This window comes from Paramormyrops kingsleyae, chromosome 8 (assembly GCF_048594095.1).
Source record: "Paramormyrops kingsleyae isolate MSU_618 chromosome 8, PKINGS_0.4, whole genome shotgun sequence".
In the NCBI taxonomy this organism is placed as follows: domain Eukaryota; kingdom Metazoa; phylum Chordata; class Actinopteri; order Osteoglossiformes; family Mormyridae; genus Paramormyrops; species Paramormyrops kingsleyae.
In genome coordinates, this window is record NC_132804.1 from 5,364,988 (window position 1) to 5,385,450 (window position 20,463).

At 42.5% G+C, this 20,463-nt stretch overlaps 1 protein-coding gene across 1 annotated transcript; it reads left to right on the top strand.

Annotated features, from left to right (window-relative positions):
* Nucleotides 1-1,737: 1,737 nt before the first annotated feature.
* On the top strand, nt 1,738-20,143 carry LOC111853527 (uncharacterized). Its single transcript, XM_072715035.1, has 7 exons — nt 1,738-1,756; nt 3,960-4,043; nt 4,786-5,115; nt 17,187-17,304; nt 17,475-17,578; nt 19,477-19,514; nt 19,695-20,143. The coding sequence occupies exons 2-7, from the start codon at nt 3,980-3,982 to the stop codon at nt 19,899-19,901; spliced, it is 861 nt and encodes a 286-aa protein (XP_072571136.1). The 5' UTR covers nt 1,738-1,756; nt 3,960-3,979; the 3' UTR covers nt 19,902-20,143.
* Nucleotides 20,144-20,463: the final 320 nt, after the last annotated feature.

Genomic DNA, 20,463 nt, shown 5'->3' on the forward strand with positions numbered 1-20,463 from the left:
TAGAAATTGATATTCTCTCCAGATGCCCATTACCTGAGTATATGGGGTCGAACAAATCTTACAGTAAAACAGCATAGAAATCTGATTTTTGGGCACATTTCCATGACCATGATTACAGTAACAAGCCTGTAAAGTGAACAAGTTTCTATTTTTTATATTTGCATGTACATGCATGTATTAATTCCTCCAAACTAGGGCTGCACGATTTGGGAAAAACATCGAATCGCGATTTTTCTGACAGAAATTGCGATTACGATTTGATTTGCGATTTAATTTTTTTATGTCAAGCTTCAGTTCAATATTCAGTGTGTAGTAATTTTAAAACATATGACGCAGCATGAGATACCATCAGTATTAACTGGTCTATATTCTAATGCAAGAATGAGAATTTAAAGATGTGATGTGTCAAGTTAAATAAAGTAATAATGAAAACAATTGCAGCAAAAAGAAAAATAGCGATCTTGCAGGTAATGCTTATTACCCTCCTAATAACACTAGAACCGCCCTTTCCCACGACAATGAACAAGCAAGAACTACTTCGGTGTATGCAGCCCTTTTGTTTGCGCTATTGTGTTGTTAGCTGCTGTTATTATTAACACTAACACCGTATAATGTTCATAACAGAGTGGCTGTTCTGTCCTGAAACCGTAAAGCTGGAAATTTTTAAACGTAGCATGCATTTTATAAAATGTTGAATAAATAGAAGTCGTTTATTGGTGATTTGATGTTGGTCGAAGTTTCTGCTTTTTAACAACTGTATAGCCTACGGTTATTTTCTATACAAATCAATTCAGGTGAGGCAAAAAATTTACGTGTTCATGGTTGCAAACTCAGACTCTCACGCAAGAAATCTTACAGCAAATCTATATTCCATTCTGAACTTAAAATTAGCTGCATCAAAAACGTTACGGCAGTTTGCAAACACTACAGACTATTTACAAGGTAATAAAACTTACATACATGTAAATGTGTGTGCAGAACAGGAAACAGAAAATCTCACTCTATGCAGCTGACCAAAGTTGCCAACCCTGCATTTTATTTTTATTAATTTTATTTTTCAGTTTTCGACTGAAGCAGGTTATCATTCCATTGCTTTGTTACTCGAACAAATACAAAACGAATGATTAAACATTATATGCGTATCTTTTTGTATGTTGTGGGATTAATCTTTGGAAACACTTAAATTTAATAAGCACAAAAACATATATGACATAAACACGACTGTATTGTGGGTTTCATTGCTGTTTTGATGGGTTAGCGGTATACTAATGCTATTGCCTATTAACAAAAACCAAAGGTATGATACGCTGAAGTATATTGCAGATGGTGTTTAAAAGGAGCTCGCCGGTTCTATTGATGATAGGACCTGTAGTAATGTGAACACAGAAGGTGTGTTGGAGACCACTAGGGGGAGTTAGAGTGTGTAATGAGGAAGGTAATAGAAAAAGAGAGTTAGTAAAAGAAGCATGGTCAGAGACTCAGAGAAGACAAGCGGTTGCGAGTGTTTCGCGAGATGTAATTAAAGTCTACAAAACGTATTCCTCCCGACTTAAGTCTGCATCATTACACCAAGTCAGAGTATATCACAGGACCTTTCTGAAACAATCTCGGACCATGAAATAGGAAGGCAATTCACTTACAGCTCAGTAGCGGAATCAGTATTTTTCCGCACCGCGAGCCGAATGTAACATTTTCCTTGGGTTTCACGTGTTTGCTGTTTGTGGGCCTATAGGCCTTATTGGGCCACTTCTGATTGGTGAGCATGACTAGCACAGGAGAAGCACGGCGCTTGTGATTGGTAAGAATGACTGTCACACAGGGAGCAACTATTCTCACTTCAGTTTTAAAGCCTGGGTCCGACATGCTGTACAATGTATATGCTAAATCGCGATTTTTGCGACTTGCTAATGGCGTTGTTTCAAATCGCGATTTCGATTTGAAATCGATAAATCATGCAACCCTACTCCAAACCACCTCATGCAATATTTTCCAATGCATGCAGAGAAGCACAGCTGACTTATTTCAGGAAAATGCATCAAAAAACACAAGACTAAACACCCACTTGTTCCACATGCAAAAACCCATAGCCTTAGCTGTTGTCCTATCCCCTTAAGCATGTACTTTCTAACAGTATTTTCTGCTGTGTGCTGAGATTAGCTTTGTGGCATGAATTCAGCTGGTTAGATTAAGAACCATTACAAAGGTGCTCTATATACACTCACCTAAAGGATTATTAGGAACACCTGTTCAATTTCTCATTAATGCAATTATCTAATCAACCAATCACATGGCAGTTGCTTCAATGCATTTAGGGGTGTGGTCCTGGTCAAGACAATCTTCTGAACTCCAAACTGAATGTGAGAATGGGAAAGAAAGGTGATTTAAGCAATTTTGAGCGTGGCATGGTTGTTGGTGTCAGACGGGCCGGTCTGAGTATTTCACAATCTGCTCAGTTACTGGGATTTTCACGCACAACCATTTCTAGGGTTTACAAAGAATGGTGTGCAAAGGGAAAAACATCCAGTATGCGGCAGTCCTGTGGGCGAAAATGCCTTGTTGATGCTAGAGGTCAGAGGAGAATGGGCCGACTGATTCAAGCTGATAGAAGAGCAACTTTGACTGAAATAACCACTCGTTACAACCGAGGTATGCAGCAAAGCATTTGTGAAGCCACAACACGCACAACCTTGAGGCGGATGGGCTACAACAGCAGAAGACCCCACCGGGTACCACTCATCCCCACTACAAATAGGAAAAAGAGGCTACAATTTGCACGAGCTCACCAAAATTGGACAGTTGAAGACTGGAAAAATGTTGCCTGGTCTGATGAGTCTCGATTTCTGTTGAGACATTCAAATGGTAGAGTCAGAATTTGGCGTAAACAGAATGAGAACATGGATCCATCATGCCTTGTTACCACTGTGCAGGCTGGTGGTGGTGGTGTAATGGTGTGGGGGATGTTTTCTTGGCACACTTTAGGCCCCTTAGTGCCAATTGGGCATCGTTTAAATGCCACGACCTACCTGAGCATTGTTTCTGACCATGTCCATCCCTTTATGACCAACCATCCTCTGATGGCTACTTCCAGCAGGATAATGCACCATGTCACAAAGCTTGAATCATTTCAAATTGGTTTCTTGAACATGACAATGAGTTCACTGTACTAAAATGGCCCCCACAGTCACCAGATCTCAACCCAACAGAGCATCTTTGGGATGTGGTGGAATGGGAGCTTCGTGCCCTGGATGTGCATCCCACAAATCTCCATCAACTGCAAGATGCTATCCTATCAATATGGGCCAACATTTCTAAAGAATGCTTTCAGCACCTTGTTGAATCAATGCCACGTAGAATTAAGGCAGTTCTGAAGGCGAAAGGGGGTCAAACACCTTATTAGTATGGTGTTCCTAATAATCCTTTAGGTGAGTGTACGTCTCTCGTGAGATTACATAGTATTTTTTTGCTCAGCAATGGCGACAGACTATCTTCATGCAGTTTTTCCTCATGGATCCGCAGTGGTTATATATCAGGCTCGGTTGAATCAGTCTCTGGAATTGATAAATTAGGGTGACCAGATAATCCATGTCAGGGAGGACTCTGAGCTAGGACAGGAATTGTAAATTAACATTTCAATTAAACGGACCTGGACTTCACTTGAGCACCGAGTTCTTGCTGTGTGTTGATTGGTCAGTCTCCTATAAGCATGCATGTGTCACTAATGCTAATGTAAAACAGCTGGATGAGTCTTTCAGGCAAGGAAACAAACCAGTCAAAGCACAAGAAGAGCTGAACTCTTTAGCCGAGCACAGGAGCCTTTTAATTTGGAAGTAGTTTGTAAAACCCGAAGTAGCTCAAAGTGTCCTCCCTGACATGGATTATCTGGCCACCCTAGATAAGTGAAAATGAAACAAAATGCAAAAGAGGAAGAGGTCAAAGCTAATCCACACCCTAACCCGTAGGACGAGCTGTGGCAAGGTCTATGAGACGCGATGTGATGCATTTGCAAACAATGAAACTGTTTCTGATCTTTGTCCTTCTGAAAGGTAATGGATGCTTTTACAATATGCCATATAATACAACTAGACAAATTTCATTAAAGAGGCAGTTCACCCCAAAACTGAAAAATGATATGTTTTGAAGGGGCTTTAGTGCTGTCTATACATCTATGTTGTTCTGCTGGAAGTAGCCTAGATTTGGAGATATCTGCTGTAGAAATGTTGGACTTCTTTGGAACATAATGAGAGTGAATGGCGTTATATCTGTGATGGTTAAAGCGCTAGAAAAATATATTTGTAAAAGTATAATGTACTGACTATTTCCTTCTACTGAACTCCACACACCAATAGTATCACTGCGCACCACGAAATAGGCCGGCGTGCTTGTATCTTCTGAGCAATGATATGACTGGTGTGTCGTTCGGTAGAAGGAAATAGTAGGTAGAATGAATTAGTATTGAGTGATATGGACAATGTAAATTCTTGCTTTCAGAATATAGATTTATTTCCAGTCACCAGGGATAAAAGATGATAGGTGTTTCAAACATTCTAGGGCAACAATTTTCACCCTGATTGAGGAAGTAGTCCTCCATAAGAAACCATAGATACCAGTTTGTTACAATTACTTATATGGTTTTTTGGCACTTTGGTCTTCTCTAATCTCGTAATGAATCTGATTCCCTTGTGTAATTTCAGTGGGAGTCCAGTGTTCAGTCCCCCGTAAATCACTGTAAGTGTGGTAAAGTCGGGAGTATCTAGTGTTTGGTCTCTGACCATTTTGTCTCTCCAGGTGCCCACTGTCAGGCTATATGGGGCCCGAAGGAAATTACAGTGATGGAGCATGAAGATCTGACAGTGGAGTGTGGATATCAGAAAGGACATGAAAACGATGAAAAATACTGGTGTGAAAGAATGATATTTTGGCCTTGTTACATTTTGGCAAGAACAACTTCTTTAGAAATATCCAGAAGTGGACTGTTTCTGAGTGAGAATAAGACTCACAGAGTAATAAAGATAATTATGAAGGACATCCAGGAGAGAGATGAAGGGACATACTGGTGTGCAATATCAACTGCTGGGAGAGATGAACATTCTCCTGTTGTTGTTACAGTTAAGAAAGGTAAGGGACAGATCATTTATATTTGTGATCACTGTTCAGTGAAATTTCATACTTAGAGAACAGAATATAAACAGTGAACATTCATCTGTCTGCTTTGAGTTAAAGGCTGACAATGACAGTGAAGCTTTTAATAGCTTGAAGCGTCTAAAATAACCAGCAAGTGTAGAAGTTTAGCAAAATGTCAACTGAAGAGAATATTCAGCTCTAATTTGTTTCTGTCATTTGTGTTGTATTTTACAAAATTATTACCAAATTACAAAAGTGCTGTATGGGGAAAAGCACACAAAATTATCATCTTCCTAGTGACATCAGAATTGAAAAAGAACTACAGAAATATTCTTCAGAAATATCCAGAAGTGGACTGTTTCTGATTGACAATAAGGGTAACAAAGTACTAAAAATAACTATGAAGGACATCCAGGAGAGAGATGAAGGGACATACTGGTGTGCAATATCAATATTTTTTACAGATGAACGTTCTGCTGTTCTTGTCAAAGTCAAGAAAGGTAAGGGACAGATCATGTATGTTTGTGATCACTGTTCAATGTGACATTTTACTTAGAAAATGGAAGATGAACAAGTGAACATGCAGCTCTTTACTGTGAAATAAATGATGACAAAAAGATGCATATCTAGCAGTGTCTAAAATAACTGGCAAGTGTAGATTTACTGTAAAATGTAAACTTAAGAGAATTCAAAGAAAATGTAACTCATTCATTTGTATAGTGCAGCTGTGAATTATGTTTTTTTTCCTGATTGCTTTACCAAATGCCAGCTACATTTAAATGTACTGAAAATCCACGAACAGAACAGTACCAGTATATATTAAGATATTGTATTCATAGTAGGTCTGGGTTTTGTTTGTTATTTTGCCTGTGGGTCATTTCTGAAGTCCAGCACCGGTGTACTATTGCATCATTGTCCATGTGCTGTGTCCTGATGCCATTATGCAATAATCACTGCCTTCACCATCACTGCCTTCACCATCACTGCCTTCACCATCCACCTGTCTCTCTTCTCCTTCTTTCCCTTCAACATCATTGCTCACTCCATTCTGTTACGGCTCTTCTCCTAGCTGGGGTCTAATCACTGCAAACATGTCCTGTAATTTTAGCAGTATTTTTTAAAATGACTTCTAAAATGTGCCCTCACCAAAGACACCGAAATCTAAATGACAAATCATCTACACTTTATTGCCAAAAGTATTGGGACACCTGCCTTTACACACACATGAACTTTGATGACATCCCATTCTTAATACATAGGCTTTACTATGGAGCTGGCCCACCCTTTGCAGCTATAACAGCTTCAGCTCTTCTGGGAAGGCTGTCCTCAAGGTTTAGGAGTGTGTTAATGGGAATTTTGAATATTCTTCCAGGAGAGGTCAGACACTGATGTTGGACGTGAAGGCCAGGCTCTCAGTCTCCACTCTAATTCATCCCAAAGGTGTTCTATCGGGATGATGTCAGGGCTCTGTGCAGACCAGTCAAGTTCCTCCACAACAGACTCGCTCATCCACGTCCTTATGGACCTTGCTTTGTGCACTGGTGCGCAGTCATGTTGGAACAGGAAGGGGCCATCACCAAGCTGTTCTCACAAAGTTTGGAGCATGAACTTATCCAAAATGGTTTCAAATGCTGCAGCATTAAGAGTTCCTTTCACTGGAACTAAGGGGCCAAGCCCAATCCCTGAAAAACAGCCCCACACCATAATCCCCCCTCCACCAAACTTTACACTTGGCACAATGCAGTCAGGCAAATACCGTTCTCCTGGCAACCACCAAACCCAGACTCATCCATCAGATTTCCAGACAGAGAAGCATGATTCGTCACTCCAGAGAACATGTCTCCACTGCTCTAGTGTCCAGTGGCGGCGTGCTTTACACTGCAAAAGCAGCTGTGGAGGTGGAGGTTGGTCCGAGCCTTTAGAGCTGTCAGTCTCCACTGAGATGGGAAACACTGGAAAAGAGAGTGACCAGGGTGTGGGGGGGTTTGGTATAATTTTCCCCGCTACCTTTTCATCCTGGGGGAGTAGAGGTCTTTGATGGTGGAGAGCTGACAGTCGATGATATTCTCCACACGTCGCACCATTAGCTGCAGCTTTCGCTTCTTGTATGAAGATGCAGAGCCATATACCAGATGGTGATGGTAGATGTGATGATGGACTCGATCATGGCTGTGTAGAGCTGGATCAGTAGTGCTTGACGCAATACAGATTTCTTGAGTTGTTGCAAGAAATAAAAGAGCAACTGGGCCTTCATAACTGCAGCACTGTGTCTGTCCCGTCTGAGATCCACTGAATGGTAGTGCCTAAGAATTTGTAAGACTCCGCTTTGCTGACAGTGGAGTCGTGTCTTTCCAATGGACGTAGTGTTTCTTTCTAAAATCAAGCTCCACAGTTTTGTTTGTGTTTAGCTCCAGGTCCTTAGCTCTGCACCATGACACCAGCCACATTACCTCTTCCCAGTATATGGACCCGTCGTTTTTTGAGACCAGCCAGCGTGGTGTCATCTGCAACTTTAATAAATTTAACAGAGTCACTGTCAGAAGTGCAGTCATTGGTGTAGAGAGAGCAGAGCAGAGGGAGAGAGCACACAACCCCATGCAACACCGGCGAGGCAGAGGGGGTCATAAATGTGGTCACCAACCCTGATGTAACTGTTTTGTTAGACAAAAAGTTGTGGATCCAGGAGCAGACTGATGAGGGGATGTTGATCTGCCAGTTTAGTTGTTCTTGAGCTTCTGGCTGAGCAGCAGATTTGCTTGATGGGGTCCCTGTGCACAGCTTGCATTCTGTGTATGTCACCTATGATTTCGTATGACCCTCCATTGCGTTTCTTTTGTAGGCTTAGCTTAGTCATAAATGCTGAGTATGGATGTGTTTTGAACTCATGAAAGTAAACTTCCTGTCCAGCTACCAGACTGTTGGAGCTGTAATGTTACATGATGTATTTCTTATCTGTTTCCCGATTTAGGTAAAGGGATTAAAAAACTATTCAATATAATGGAAAGATTAAATAATTTAATTGTATCATGACTGTGAGACTTCAGTTCAACGAAACAAAAAATACCATCAAAACCTATAACTGCCTTCTTAAATTTAGTTTCATTTGAACTTTTTTTGATTTCTGCAGCCCTCCCTGTATTCCCAACAAAACAACAAGACATTATTACTTCTGGTATTGCAATTGACAACTCAATCACAACCTCATCTCCTGCAAGGCCAACCAGCAGGAACACCACCTCTATCCAAACAGGACCACTGTAAGTAACCTTTGCTCTTATATCCATTCTATTATATTACACTGTAAAATTAACTAAAGCACTCCCACACTTCAAAATCTACTTTCAGACATAATTTATAGAACGTTTAATTCCTAATCAGAACCCTTGGTTTAATCAAGGTGTCTGACCTAGAACTCAGGGACGCAACATGGCCTTTAGATCAGCTAACTACCAACAGTGTAAGCCTGTTATGCTCTGCTGAAATGGAACAGGGCAGCAGAAAGGGTCCACACACAAAGAGCGGAATGCTGCTATGCCAGAATTAACACCCATTGTCAGTTCAAGTTCAAGTTTATTTATGTAGCACATTTACAGACAACCACTTGCTAGCACATCTCCTGTGAATATTAATGAGGTTTCCCAAGCCACCTGTCACACCCTGCTCCGTCCGCTCCTGATGTGTGCCACGCCCCCTCATTATCCACGTGTGCTTTCCCGATCGTGCTCAGCTGTTCCTTGTTAGTTTGGCTTGTCTGCTGTATTTAGTCCGCGTCTGAGTATGTTACCCCAGATCCGTCATTAATGTTTGTTGAAGTTTACTGTCGTGTTTCCCCGGTCCTGCTTCCAGAATAAAACCCCGTTTGCCTGCATCCTCGGCTTTGCTCGCTTGCTTCCCGGCTCGCTCGCTTGCTCGATCACAACACCACCAAGTACAATGAAAATTTGCATTTGGGGAAACTCAGACATACGACAACCCTGCAGTTAAATCTACACACTTTTCAACAAAAGTTACAAAACACTAAGCCAATTGTTTGTTAAACTTCAAGGAAACAAATCAATTCACATGAAAACAAAAATAAAGTCTCAAAGTGCCAGTTGTTTCTGGAAGTTGACGTCACTCTTCAGTAGCGTGATACAGGCATGTGCATATCATTTAATTTTTAAAGTAGGCATGTGCATGAGCCTTGCAAACGCGGTGTGATGATACTGAGTGGCCGGCGTATGTTGAAAATAGGTGTCTCATCCTTCACTTGATACTCCACTGTAACTTACAGCACTAGGTCATATGGGTTGGAGCGCTAAACCCGGACAAACCGACAATTATTGTAAAACTGCTCAGACAGGGGCCCATAGGGGCCCAAGCTATGGTAACCATAGCGTCACAGTATGGCTGTGCTAGGGCGTTGATTACATAGCTATCCAGGCAGACATGTGTGTGATATGCAGTGTTAGGCTAATGCAGCATATATCAGTGGCACAAGAAACAATTCAGGTGGCTTCTTATACTTGCAGTAATACATTTACTTGGCTAGCAAGTAGATAATTTTGTTTACTGTCGCTGATGTGTGAGTCTTAAATGTTATGACTTGACAACTCTTTGACCACTGCCGTGGTCCCAGTGTGCCTTAAAACAACAACAATTGTGCTCATCCCTAAAAAGCATATTGTGAGCTGTCTGAAAGACTATTGTCCGATTGCACTCACACCTGTGATTTCCAAGTGTTGATTCTGGTACATATTAAATATTCCATCATAAATCAGGTAATACCATCCAAACTTCAGTATTTGTTGTTCTCAGCAATTCAATGACAAAATATTCTTCTCTGCAATTTTAAGCTTCAGTGTTGCGTCATTTTCACACTTCCTCATAGCCCTTGTCGTAAAAGCAGAAGCAGTGAAGAACAAAGATCAGATCACAGGATTTCCTCCTTGCTGAATTAAATGCAACTTGTTTAAGTGATTATTCGTCTGTATCAATGCATCAAAGGGGATCATATGAGCTATAAACAAATAGCTCTCAGCTCTTGTAGGGTTCCCCAGCCAATCCAGCACTTTATGTCGTTATCTGCAGACGTGGTTCCATTTGTCAGCGTATTGTGAAGGTATTTCATTTTTTTAGGGGGGGGGGGGGGGTACAGTCCGTCACTCTTACTGCCTGCACCCCTTTTTATATGCCAATACCATCATACCAACAGACTGTTTGTTTGTTTATTTGTTTGTTTATTTGCAGTATTATTTGCAGTAGTATTTATTTACACGGTTGCCTGTAGGGGACTGAACATCAGTAAACTGGAATCAAGGGCTAAGATACATGAGGCGGGGGTGGGCTTAGGTGTTCTGGCGCCCTAGGTGGGATTCTGCTGAGCCCCCCGCCCCGAAAATGCATACCCCGGAGAAGCAAGAAACTAATTATGTCAATTCATTTATATATTTATATTATTTCAAAAATCAGTAGCACAAGGTATCTGCCTGCTAACCAGCTACCTCACTTCTGTATCATAAGAAAAGTACTGAAATATTAAAAGTAATGTAAATGACTAATTTCACGGAATGCAATCAGAGGTATTTTTTCTGATTTATTTGCATCCCCTAATCATTCGGTGGGTCAGCCCTGCATGGCGGAATGCCAGTACTTATATGTTGCAATCAAGGCTTACGGATCTTGCTGAAGGGCCCAAAGGTGCTTTTGTTTCTAGTCTAGAAATGACTCCCTGCCTACTATACAGTTCTGTGTCTCCCCAGTCATCAGTCAACGTGTCCCTGTGTATTAGGCAGTTCCAACACTGAAATACACCTTCACTCCTGTCATATACAATATCATAAATAACAAATACTACACACTATGTGACAGATGTATAGTTGAGCAAAATAATACCTTGAAAAATAGTCCCGAACAAGTGACCACTGTCTCTGTGAGTGAGCAGTCTTGTCCCTAACATTTCAGTTCTTTCTGTGCAGGCTTGGCGGGTGGACAGTCCTGAGATGGATTCTGCTCTGCGCGCTTCTCTCCTGTCCCATACTTGTCACCTGTTGGGAGAAGTGCTGCAGGAGTAAACACCTGTCATCGCAGCCTGCGTCTGAACACCTGTCATCGCAGCCTGCGTCTGAACACCTGTCATCGCAGCCTGCGTCTGAACACCTGTCATCGCAGCCTGCGTCTGGACGCCTGTCATCACAGCCTGCGTCTGAACCTGGGTCACGGCCTTCATGCACCCAAACAGCTTTCATTCTGAAAGGATCAAAGAATTAAGCTGGAAAACTGTTACCCCCATTTTAAGTGCTTTGACACACAGACTTTTGTGGAACTGAAATGTTATTCAGGATAAAATAGGTTTATGTCAGAGCTACTAGGAAACTGAAGACGAGGGAATAACATTCACTGAATACTCCACCAGTCCAATGATGGTGCGGCATCATCAGCCTCATGGAAGAGAATTTTAACTTTAAAGAGCTATTGTGACTTTCCATATTGATGTAAATAGCAGCAGATAGTAGCAGAGTTAGGTAGTCAATGTGAATGGTATGTGTTTGTTTGTGTTTCCTATTACACTGTAAATAAAAGTCTCTTTTTATAGAAGAATAATTTCAAATAAATGCATTCCTTAAAATGTTTTTTTGTCTTCCATTTATTTTTACTAAAATAATAAAAATGACTTGACAACATATTTAGGCTTTAACTAAACAGGATAGGACACGACATACTAAGCCAGGATTGTATATATTAACTGCAGATTTTATCTTGGGTTTCTCATACAAAATTAGAATGAATTATTATTGGCTGATAGACTGTAGCAGGAGTGCAATAAGAGGATTGTCCGTTCATTGTGGGTGGATCCCTCCGTTTGACGTCTGTCCAGTCATGTGGTCTTTGGTGCAGTGAGCTGCTGTACTTTAGTAAAGGTCTTTACGCCATTGTTTTCTCATAGCTCTCAAAAGGTGCTGATTTTCATCCCAGCCGCTTCACACTCGACTGCGAACTGCTCCAGTGAGAGCCGAAGGTCACGGTCCGATGAAGCCAACAGAACCACATCATCTGCAAAAAGCAGAGACCTAATCCTGAGGTCACCAAACCGGACACCCTCAACGCCCTGGCTGCGCCTAGAAATTCCGTCCATAAAAGCTATGAACAGAATCGGTGACAAAGGGAAACCCTGACGGAGTCCAACCCTCACTGGAAACGAGCCCGACTTATTGCCGACCATGCGGACCAGGCTCTGGCACCGGTCGTACACGGACCGAACAGCCCTTATAAGGAAGCCCGGCACCCCATACTCCCGGAGCACCCCCCACAGGACTCCCCAAGGGACACGGTCAAATGCCTTCTCCAAGTCCACAAAGCACATGCAGATTGGTTGGGCAAACTCCCATGAACCCTCCAGAACCCTGCTGAGAGTAAAGAGCTGATTCACTGATCCACGCCCGAGTTCCACTTGGCCCGCCGGTACCTGTCAGCTGCCTCTGGAGTCCCACAGGCCGAAAAGGCCCGATAGGACTCCTTCTTCAGCTTGACGGCATCCCTCACCGCCGGTGTCCACCAGCGGGTTCGGGGATTGCCGCCGCGACAGGCACCGACCCCCTTACGGCCACAGCTCCGGTCAGCCGCCTCCACAATGGAAGATGGCCCATTCGGACTCCGTGTCCCCCGCCTCCGCCGGCACATGGGCGAAGTTCTGCCGCAGGTAGGAGTTGAAGCCCCTTCTGACAGGGGATTCCGCCAGATGTTCCCAGCAGTGATTTCACAAAACATTGAGGTGATGAACATGACGATTCTTACCTGAAGTTGTACTTGTAGATTTTCAGTGTTCATTTGCACTGAAATCCATTGCAAATACATTTCCAGCCATTCCTCTCCTTTGACTCCACGGCTGATGTCTGCTGTTTATCTTCAGTGACACTATCTTGACACTATTTGCTTTAAAAGTGTTTTTTGATCACAGTCTGTATTCTGCTGCCATTGTTTTCCTTAGACTTGCTTCCCCAGTTCCACACAATTTTAGGCTTTTTTGGGTCCATCTCATGTTTTATAGGCAACATTGGTCCAGCTAAGTCAGCCTAGCACAGTGGAGTTAAATGAATCTTTTCAAGTATTTTTGCTTAATTTAAATCATACCTAGGAAACCTCCCCATAATTCTTTGATTAGTGGGTGTTATCAAGGGATTTGGAATTTGGATAGATCAATGAAACATTGCTGGACCATTGCCTATATCTTGGGAAATATATTGTCTAGATTGGGATGAGATGCGGATCTACATACTGACACGGAGCCTGTGCCACCGAGTGAAGCTGAAAGACGAAGCGAGAGACAGGACCGCCTGGCCTTTTATTGTTTTACTGTCCAGTCTGAACCACAGTGTCGCACTCGGTCTCCGTCAACCGCGTCCTGATTCTGACCTGCCAGCAGATGTCACTGCTGTGCCCTTTTGTTGGTGTCTGCTCCAGCAGTTTCCAGTCCCTTGTTACGAGTTTATTGTTATGGGCCAAAACCTGCCCCTTGTGTACTCCTCTTTAACAGTGTTTATATTCCCCCCCCCCCCCCCCCCCCATTCTGTGTTCCCCAGTCCTGCATTGTCACTTGTCATAAATCCGAGCTCCTTATAGGTCCATGTACAGACCTACTCCCCTCTGTAGGTCCATGTACAGACCTACTCCCCTCTGTAGGTCCATGTACAGACCTACTCCCCTCTGTAGGTCCATGTACAGACCTACTGTACTCCCCTCTGTAGGTCCATGTACAGACCTACTCCCCTCTGTAGGTCCATGTACAGACCTTCTCCCCTCTGTAGCTTCCCTAACAAAGTCCCCTTCAGGGCTACTTCCTGTACAGTCGCTGCCTCTGGGGTCTTTACTCCTCGCCACTACAGACGTGACACCAGTTTCTCACTGGTGATTGGAAAAACAAGGCTTTTGAAATGGTGGAATGGTCCCTATGTGCTGTCATTCATCAAATGCTTTAAATCCACTTCTCAGTGAAAGCTTGTGGTAATCTTGCCTGCAGAGGCCTTTGAAGTCACATTTCCTCCATCAGCATTTTTCAATAATTGTTATGAATGTATCACAAAATCCAAAGCGATTCAATTATTAAACTGTTACACGGAAGTACTATGAATTTCCCACACCTCCTATTCAGTACCAAGTCGTGGTGAGCCTATTCTTCCTGTTCTATTCTTGGAGGCACAGGCCACAAACCAGAGGAAGCCTAGCATGGGCCGGCAGTCCGACGCCGGGGACGCACAGAGACACACGGACCAGGAACGTTTACAGACGCAAACCACCTAACTGCATTTTTTTTGACTGTCAGTTTCAACTCTTATAGTCACGTGTTTGGATGAAGAAATTCTTATGCCACTGTTGTAGGGGAGGGGACCAGTGCATGCCGGTGGGGGGTGGGGGCGGGGCAAGAGGACAAACAGAAGTGCAATAAAAAACAAAAAAGTGTAAGACACAATTCTAGGTGATGTAGGCATCCATACTGCTATTGCGCTACCATTCAAGATAATCCCCACTCGGAGAACACAGAAACTACACACATTGGGAGCTGATTGTGGGAATTTTATTCTCTTTAGATGTTTTTTTCCTGTTTTTCAGGCCAAATTATCTGTAATATGTCAAGCTTAGCTTTGTGGCATAAATTTAGCTGGTTAAGATTAAGAAACCTTAAAAGTGCACTGTGGTGCTGGTGAGATCTGCACGTCCCGGCATGCCTCGCGGGCGTGTGTATTTAACCCCGTGTATGTCAGTGTAAATACTACTTGTATTGTTGATTTTTGTGGTAGTTATGGTTAAGACTGTTCCTGACTGTGGCGTGTGTTTCTGTCTTATGTGAACCCTATCCGATCTTCGAGTGTCTTTAGCTTGTACAAATCTCCCTCAGTGTCTATCCCTTATTCTTCAACCTTGTGTTTCCGCTGTTGTATTTGGGTTCGGTGCTAGTTGGGTCCCTCTTATAGTCCTGCTAAGGATTGCAATAAAAGGATGCCGTTCTCCTGTAAAGAAGCCTCCTTGTCATTCTCTGTTGTTACTGCGATGCCTCGGTTGACCAGTCGTCACAGTTCTTATTCTTTTTGTGAATTTCTTGTGAATTTACATTGATATTTTGGCCCAAGGGTGGCATGGTGGTGCAGTGCTTAGCGCTGCTGCCTGGCAGCAAGAAGGGCCTGGGTTGGATCCCCGGGTCGGGCGTTGGACCTTTCTGTGTGGAGTTTGCATGCTCTCCCCGTGTTTGTGTGGGTTTCCACTGGGGGCTCTGGTTTCCTCCCACAGTCCAAAGGTGTGCAGGGCAGGTTGAAGGGAATTCTAAGTTAGCCCTGCATTTGAGTGTGAGTCTGAGTGCCCTGTGGGGTGTTGGCGTCTGCCCAGGGTTGGTTCCTGCCTGTGCCCCTTGTTCCTGGGATAGGTTCTGGTCCCCCTTGTGACCCCAGTTGGGATTCAGTGGTTATGGTGATGGATGGATTTTTGCCCAAAAAATTTTAGCTTTCTCTGTTGAAAGTCCAAGTAAAATTCATCCTCCCCTTCTCTCAGTGTTTTTTATGGGTTATTTACTAAGAACATCTGCAACTCTGGGACCTGCCACTCTGGCTGCACCAATTTCAAAACCAGAAGTAAAAGAGAAGTAAAAATGACACAAAGCTAAAAGGAGTTACAAGCCAAAGCTAAACCACATCCTGACACAGAGGATAAGATATGGTGAGGTCCACGAGGTCCACAACTGATGCATTTTAAAACAATGAAGCTGTTTCTGATCCTTGTTCTTCTGAAAGGTAATACTTGCTTTTAATATGCTTCACTCAGCCTGAATTAATTTCTTCATCACTATACAGTTTTGATTAAGTAAGCGATTTAAAAAGTCCTATGAATTAAGTAATGTATGTTTCAATGTTGTGTTGTTTCTCTCTCCACTGTTGGGCTGTTATGTATTGAGCGCTATGGACAATGTAAATCCTTGCTTACAGAAGATAGATTTACCCGCAGTTACCAAGATGAAACATGTTAGTTTCAAACATTCAAGAACTACAATTTTCAGCCTGATTGAGGAAGTGGTCCTCCATAAGAAACCATAGATACCAGTTTGTTACAGTTACTTATATGGTTTTTTGGCACTTTTGTCTTCTCTAATCTCGTAATGAAGCTGATTCCCTTGTGTAATTTCAGTGGGAGTCCAGTGTTCAGTCCCCCGTAAATCGCTGTAAGTGTGGTAAAGTGGGGAGTATCTAGTGTTTGGTCTCTGACCATTTTGTCTCTCCAGGTGCCCACTGTCAGGCTATATGGGGCCCGAAGGAAATTACAGTGATGGAGCATGAAGATCTGACAGTGGAGTGTGGATATCAGAGAGGATATGAAAACTATGAAAAATACTGGTGTAAAGGAAGGACATTCAGGTCTTGTTCCATTTTGGCAAGAACAACTCCTTCAAAAATATCCAGAAGTGGACTGTTTCTGAGTGAGAATAAGACTCACAGAGTAATAAATATAATTATGAAGGACATCCAGGAGAGAAATGAAGGGACATACTGGTGTGGAATATCAACTACTGGGATAGATGAACATTCTTCTGTTGTTGTTGTTAAAGTTAAGAAAGGTAAGGGACAGATCATTTATATTTGTGATCACTGTTCAGTGAAATTTCATACTTAGAGAACAGAATATAAACAGTGAACATTAATCTGTCTGCTTTGAGTTAAAGGCTGACAATGACAGTGAAGCTTTTAATAGCTTGAAGCGTCTAAAATAACCAGCAAGTGTAGAAGTTTAGCAAAATGTCAACTGAAGAGAATATTCAGCTGTAATTTGTTTCTGTCATTTGTGTTGTATTTTACAAAATTATTAGCAAATTACAAAAGTGCTGTATGGGGAAAAGTACAGAAAATTATCATCTTCCTAGTGACCGTGACAAGGATAAGCAGTCAGAAGCTGTGTGGATTTCTAAGAGCAATAATTATTTTATTATTCTTGATGTTCTTATTTCCATGGACTAGGAAATAACATAATTAGTGTGAACTGGTACTATATTCTTCATAAAATCATTTAAAGATTTTAATTATATTTCATGATTTCTTTTGTTTTTGTAGCTCTGCCTATAACTCCAACAAAAGCAAAAGAAACAATATCTTCAACAGCAAAACCAGAAACAACAGTCAGGACGACGTCCCTTAATGAGTCTGAAGAGACGAAAGCACCATTCACAGAGTATTATTGTACTTCCCACAGTACTTAACCTGCTTAAATAATAGTGTCTCCTCTTGCCTCTCAACTATATGTCGTAGATTAAAAAAATAGCGCATGTAGCAGTACTGTACTGACGTGACCTGGGGATACTTGGGACCCTAGATCACAATGAGATCACTGTGTTTCCGCAGTGGAATAGGCTGGTCTCCAACCCACACTGCTGCTGTCATCTCTGTGGGACTTCTGCTGCTGCTCATCTGCCTGTTCATAGCTACTTACATCTGGATGCTGAAACGTGAGTGTGGGGGGTGGCGGGGGGCGGGGAATCCAGTGATAAACAGACCGGATGTGTGTCACTGGCTTGCCCGTGTTAATGTGCCAAAGTCCCACCTTCAGAAGTATTCCTGCATCATCAATTGCTGTTGAAAATTGTGCTCAAGGAATCATTGTACATTGTTTTAAACCATTATACATATCACTTAATAAAAAAATATTTTCTTGAATAATTTGACAGTAGCTGTAATTGAGGAAATACAAAGCTACGCAAATCCAAATTGCAAGAGGAAGGTGACATCAAAGGGTGAAATGTCTTGGATTTCAAAATGCTTGTTCCAGTATTACCCCATAGTAAACCAGTTGGCACGTTGACATGTCAATTTGCAACATTGTGGTTTTGTGTTCCAGTTTTCAAGTGATCTAGTCCATAGTCCTTGATCCTGGTTTTCTACCAGGCCACACTCCCATCATCCTCAGCCAAGCTCGGTACTGGTCCCCCACACTCCCATCATCCTCAGTCAAGCTCGGTACTGGTCCCCCACACTCCCATCATCCTCAGCCAAGCTCGGTACTGGTCCCCCACACTCCCATCATCCTCAGCCAAGCTCAGTACTGGTCCCCCACACTCCCATCATCCTCAGCCAAGCTCGGTACTGGTCCCCCACACTCCCATCATCCTCAGCCAAGCTCGGTACTGGTCCCCCACACTCCCATCATCCTCAGCCAAGCTCGGTACTGGTCCCCCACACTCTTGTGATATATATGTGTGTACACACTCACAGAGACACACACACATGCACACACATTCACACGCACACAGACACACACACATGCACACACATTCACACGCACACAGACACACACACATTCACACGCACACAGACACACACACATTCACACGCACACAGACACACACACTATATGAACAAAAGTATTAGGAAACCTGGCCACTAAACCTACAGGAACTTTTATTACATCCCATTCTAACTCCATAGGCATCAATATGCAGTTGTCTCCCCTTTGCAACGGTAACAGCTGCCGCTCTTCTGGGGAGGCCACAAAATTTTGGAGAGTGTCTGTGGGAATTTTTCCCCATTCATCCAGAAGAGCATTTGTGAGGTCAGGCACTGATGTTAGACATGAAGGCCTGGTTCGCAGTCTCTGTTCTAGTTTATCCTAAAGGTGATTGATGGGGTTGAGGTCATAGCTTTGTGTGGGCCAATCAAGTTCTTCCACACCAAACTCACCCAACCATATCTTTATGGACCTTGCTTTGTGCACTGAGGCACAGTCATGCTAGAACAGAAAGGGGCCTTCCCTAAAGTGATCCCACAAAGTTGGATACATAGGATTGTCCAAAATGTCTTGGTACTCAGTGGAACTAAGGGGCCTGTAGCCCAACTCTTGAAAAACAACCACATACCATTATTCCTTCTCCTCCAAAGCTTACAGTTGGCACAGTACAGTCAGGCAGGTAACATTTCCCTGGCATCTGCCAAACCCAGACTAGTCCATCAGACTGTCAGACAGAGAAACGTGATTCATCACTCCACAAAACATGCTTCCACTGATCGAGTCCAGTGGCAGTGTACTTTACACCACTGCATCCAACACTGGGAATTATGCTTGGTGATGTGAGGCTGGTATTGCAGCTGCTTGGTTCATGGAAGCCCATCCCATGAAGCTCCTGGTGCACAATACTGAAATGAGTGAATGTTGTAGGTTTGTACTATTTTGGAATTTTATATGTATTTCCAATCAAAATGTAAACTAGAATTGAATTAAATTCAATATGGCTTACAGCCCCGTACGGGATAACTGGGTGGACAATGGATAGATTAATTTAATGTAATGGGCAAGAAAAAATAGAGTAAACATTTAATCAATATTTGATACTTTTTCTATTATTCTTTTCAGACAGAAGAAGGACCCAGACCCAAAGTAACACTGTCCAGGTTCAGTAGTCGCCATGTTTTATACACCAATACCTAATGAGGGCATTTCTGTTTGTATCAGACTCATGTTATTCACTTATTTCCAAAGCTCCAGATCAGAAGTATGAATATCAGCTTCTTTGGCAGCAAGTGTCTGATTTAAGGTAAGCCTGGGTGTGAAAGTGTTCCCTCTTTTGGCAGCTCTCTGAAGAACAAGTGGAGATAAGCTATGCGGAAATAAGAAGACCCACTAAGAAGAGCAGGCGTCTGTATGATGAGCCCATCTATGCCAATATGAGCGCCAATGGAGCCCAAGAGCAGCCACCAGCAGGGGGCGACGTTGAGTACAGAGCCCAAGAGCAGCCACCAGCAGGGGGCGACGTTGAGTACGCCGCCATACGCTGCTGAACACTGGGATCTTTTAGCTGAGGACAGTCTTCATAGATTTCCTTCAGGAAATCTGAACTACTTTTTTGTGAAGCTTGAATATTATGGTTTCAATGTCCACATTACAGAAAAAGTCTTACATAGCTTTAAATTTAATATTGATAAATGTACATATATGTCTTTTAAAACATATTTAAATAGTATCTCTGAATAATTTCTGCTTTAGAAAATAAAAATAAAACATTTACTGTTGCCGTGGTTCATTCAGCATCCCTGCAATTTTCCTTCTTTACAAGATTTTACCAGAGGCGGACATTTCAGGTCGAGAAAGTAAAAATCCAAGCTAGAATTTTTATTTCAATCAACTAGTTGAGTATAAAGAGTCACAGTCACAGAATACTCAACTGGTTGGTTGAAACAAAATCCTGGTTTGGATTTTTACTTTCTGGACCTGAAATGTCTGTCTATGGATTTTACATATCATTTAGCTAAACAGTATCAAAAAATACTTCAACCGTCCTATGGCCATTTTCAATGTTATGGCCTTCCCCGACAAAGAAATAAAAAAAAAATATTAATATGA